This window comes from Sesamum indicum, linkage group LG3, assembly GCF_000512975.1.
Source record: "Sesamum indicum cultivar Zhongzhi No. 13 linkage group LG3, S_indicum_v1.0, whole genome shotgun sequence".
Lineage (NCBI taxonomy): Eukaryota > Viridiplantae > Streptophyta > Magnoliopsida > Lamiales > Pedaliaceae > Sesamum > Sesamum indicum.
The window spans coordinates 15,002,055-15,006,030 of record NC_026147.1 but is presented as its reverse complement, the minus strand read 5'-3'; the positions used below and the strand labels follow the sequence as shown (position 1 = coordinate 15,006,030).

Here is a 3,976-nt window from a genome sequence, read left to right as displayed (position 1 = left end):
ATATTTTACGAAAGCCGTGCACCAATTCACACACGCTTCTAATGAATTTTGAATGCAACATCTCTATTATGAAATATTGAGTTCAAACTACTAAAGTGTCCCCTAAAAAATCTATATTTGAAAACATACAATTCAGATATATTTCTATTTCTCGAACAAAAAAGCAATAAAATATTTTCACCCTATTGAAAATGCTGGACACTAAAAATATAAATGAAAATAAAATCAAACGACCCAATTTTGGGACTGAATATTGTATTTGACCTGTATAGATAGTACGACTGACATGGTTTTTAAATTGTAGTAGTTTCTAATTTAAGGAATAATTTAATTTTTTTATAGTGAAAGTATAAAATAACTTTTAGAAATATAAAAAATTTAAATTTACGTGCACAAATACTTACATATCAACAGTAACTTATATACTACGTATCAAGGGAGAGTACTTTTTTAAGTTTCTCTCCTTTTTTAGTCTGTTTTTTAATATTTAATTCAAAAAAAAATATTTATTCATCTAACTTCTCATTTCTCTACTATTTTTAATAGTTAGTCTTAGAAAAATCATATATTTTTTTTATCATCATATTTTTATATTTAATATGAACTTATTATTTTATATATATTTTATTAAATAATAAATGCTTTATAAGTATTTTAATTGAGATTGTATTATAATAATTTACACACAAGTTTGCCATAAATTACTAATTTTAGAATATTGGAAGGTAAAAACTAAAAAGCGTCGCTAGAATTGAATAGCCAGCTGCGGGACATAGTTCATTGTAGAGTGACGCAGCTCTCTCTCTCTCTCTCTCTCTCTCGCAACTAGGCTTTTGGATTCACCGGCATGCAGTTGTACGTGGCAGCCTCTCAGCCATTAATGCATGAACCTGCGCGGACTTGAGAGCTGCCTATCTGTCAATACGGCCTACAATTTGCTTCAGCATATTTCAGATTTACGAGTCGGTGCCTGCGTTACTGATTCTTGTTTTTTCTCCTCTCTCCCTCTCTCTCTCTCTCTGTGTGTGAAGTGTCTGCGTCCATATGGGTGATAAGTGGTGATCATTCTCTTTATTGTGAGGTTTGTTGGAGCAAAAGCACTATATGAAATATTAATAAGGGGAGACCGGGAGAGAGAGAAAACGAGAGAGGGTTTGAGTGTGTTTGAGATCAACTGGAACGGATTTAAGGGTGGAAAGGTATGTGGGACTCTCTTGATTTTGCTTACCTTTTAATGGTTCATCTCTTTTTCAGGAAAACTCTTCTCTTTTTCTTTTTTAGTCTTGATATTAATTGTTTTATGGGTTATTCCTTGCTTTGTGGGTTAGTGAGAATATGCAGGTATATGGGGTAAAGATTTGAGCGATTTAGTTGCACTAAGATTTGTGTTTCTAACGCATATTTTGATTCAAGAACGGAAAAAGTCACCACATTTGCTTGATGTGTTGAGAGCAGTTTGGTGGTTTTGTGCAAGCTTGGAATGAATTGGGGATTGAAAAGGTGGTTTCCGTACTTTTCACCTTCAAAATGGGCTGAATTTCTTGAGTAGATGGCAGATCAAGCATGTGATATGGGTTATGGATTCTTAGCATGGAAGTTGGGTTATGCTAATTTCTTGAAGAATAGCTGTATTTTCATTTGATGTTGCCAGTGCTTCATTAAGTTAAGTGATCCTTTTCTGAGTACATCCTCTAGATACCAAAAGTATCACGAAGTTAGAGATAAAATAATTTACTTTATTGTCTGATATTTTTCGACTGTCGAAGGTACTAATATCAGTTTTCATGATACATGTAAAGAAGTGGGCATGTTTTTATAAATAGTTGGATGGTGAAAAAGGAAACTGTTGAGGGAATATGAAAGCGGATCATTGGTAGTTTTATGTTTTTCGCGGGTGGCTAAATAGTGAATTTAGACGGCAATTTAGTAAACAATTATGATTCAAAATGACAAATTTAACATATGTTATAGTCTTTGTTTTAATCATAAAGATGACATCATCACCAATTAAGTAAGTTGTATGCTTCTATATAAGAAGGATCCAGTAGTTTGAATCTCATTATAATTTCTTTCGGCTGTTTGTGGTTAGCAATGTTGTTTAGTTGTATATATTTATCTTATATTTGCCGTTTCTGGGATGTCCAACTCACAATGACACTTACTTTGCTTATTTATAAATTTCAGGATTTTTGGTGATACACGAGCATCACTAATGATGAATATAAACGATGAAGACATTAGCTTAGGACTTATATTGGGTTCTAGAAATTACCGCATTCAGACAAGGTTGAACAATAGTTCAGGTGCAGGTGTAAATGCAAACTCAAGATTGGACATGGCATTTGCAGCATCTGATCCCCTATCTGAATTAGTTTGGTCACCGCATAATGGTTTGAGTCTCAAATGTGCTAATTCAAGCTTGGCCGATAAAAAACCGCTTCTCCTGTGGAATGTCGGACCAAGCACTATGGGTCTTTCACCATCACAGTGTATCAGATCAGAGGGGAATCTAGATGACAACGCTGCTGATCAGGGAAACTTGGCTATTTCACAGACAATGATTGATGGAGATGATGTATTTAGTCATAAAGCTACTTTGTTCGGGCCTTCTGGAAACTCTCCTGCCCCTGATTCAGGTAAAAAACATAGTCACCATGAAGGCGGTAAGTCATTTCTTGTATACTAAATGCATTTTAAATGTTTCATGGTACTCTTTGTTTTTTTTATGCCGGCTTAAAGCTTTTCTATGTATACTTGTGACCATTACTTAGCAGAAGGCAAACGTAAAATGGAGGATGATGCTGGAACTAAACATGCTATTCAGGAGGAGGAAAATTGCATGGACGCCAAGGAGGATGATATTTGCCGTCCACAGAATGTCCAAGTTGCTGATGTTGCTGAAAGCAGCATAAGAAATGCCGGTACATATCTTGAGTCTTTTCACTGGGCACATCTGTTTGGTGGATGATGTCGATCTCATACCAGTCATTTTTTGTTTCTGAATATTCTATGCGCTTTCCCGTGATGAAAACGATCTCTAAGACGTGGACCTGAAGAAATTTTTTGCTGTTAAAAAAGAAATTTAAAAAGAAAAAGAATTAGGAGTGGAAGATTGAGAATGCCTGGGCTTATAAGCTCCTTGAAATTACTTATAAGATGTAGTGAAGTGTTCGGTAAAATGTATATGTGGCTCACCAGCTCTGAAATTAGATGTTAACATCTTATTAGCATTGTTGAGAATACTCATAATAGTAAGGAGTTAATTATTTTTAAAATTTTAACGAACACATTTAGTTTGACTGCATGAATGACACTATCATTAGTAACTCCTTATAAGTCTCATGATCTTATTAATTCCAAACACACTTCATGAGCTTGTCTCTGAAATAAGATTTAGTATCTCATAGGCTCCAAAAACATCTGAAGCAGCAAGAACTCATAAGTTTTTTGACATGAACTTGGCCAAGAATCCAATGAGTATGTTTTCTATTAATTCCTTTTCGTGTCTGCCAAAACTCAGCTGGGTCTCTATTAGTTTAAAAACAAGGAATTGGGGAGTAGAGGGATGCCATCTTCGTCTTATTTTCTAATTCTGCTGTTGATTTCCAGCAGGATGTAATACTTTAGCAGCTGGGATGAATGAGTCTAAAGTTGACATGGCTATAGATGTGGCTGATTGTGCTGAACCTTTCTCAAAGAAGCTCTCAGAAGCTCTTGTTTGTTCTTCTCCAAACTTGCAAAACCAGAAGGAACCAGATGATGAAGTAACTTCAGCCGCTGGAGAGGTGGACAAGATTAAAACCAAGATGCCATGTCCTATCTCTGCACCTCCATTGAAGAAGATGGAGTCCTCTGCAGAAAATGACTTTTGTCATCTGGTCACAGAAGGGACTTGCAATTTAGGAGAAATACAACCTCACCGGGAGAAATTGTCTCCTGTAGAAAAATCCCCAACAAATAGCAGGATTTGTTTATC

The 3,976-nt window shown here is 35.3% G+C and overlaps 1 protein-coding gene across 1 annotated transcript in view; it reads left to right on the top strand.

Moving 5' to 3' along the window:
- The window catches only part of LOC105158533, a 6,207-nt gene continuing 3,003 nt past the window's right edge, over positions 773-3,976 (top strand). The window contains 5 exon segments of the mRNA XM_020692824.1: positions 773-1,199; positions 1,456-1,500; positions 2,185-2,663; positions 2,772-2,921; positions 3,610-3,976. The exon segment at positions 3,610-3,976 is cut by the window's right edge and continues 4 nt beyond it. Of these exon segments, the coding sequence (XP_020548483.1) occupies positions 1,481-1,500; positions 2,185-2,663; positions 2,772-2,921; positions 3,610-3,976 (1,016 nt within the window). The 5' untranslated portion in view covers positions 773-1,199; positions 1,456-1,480.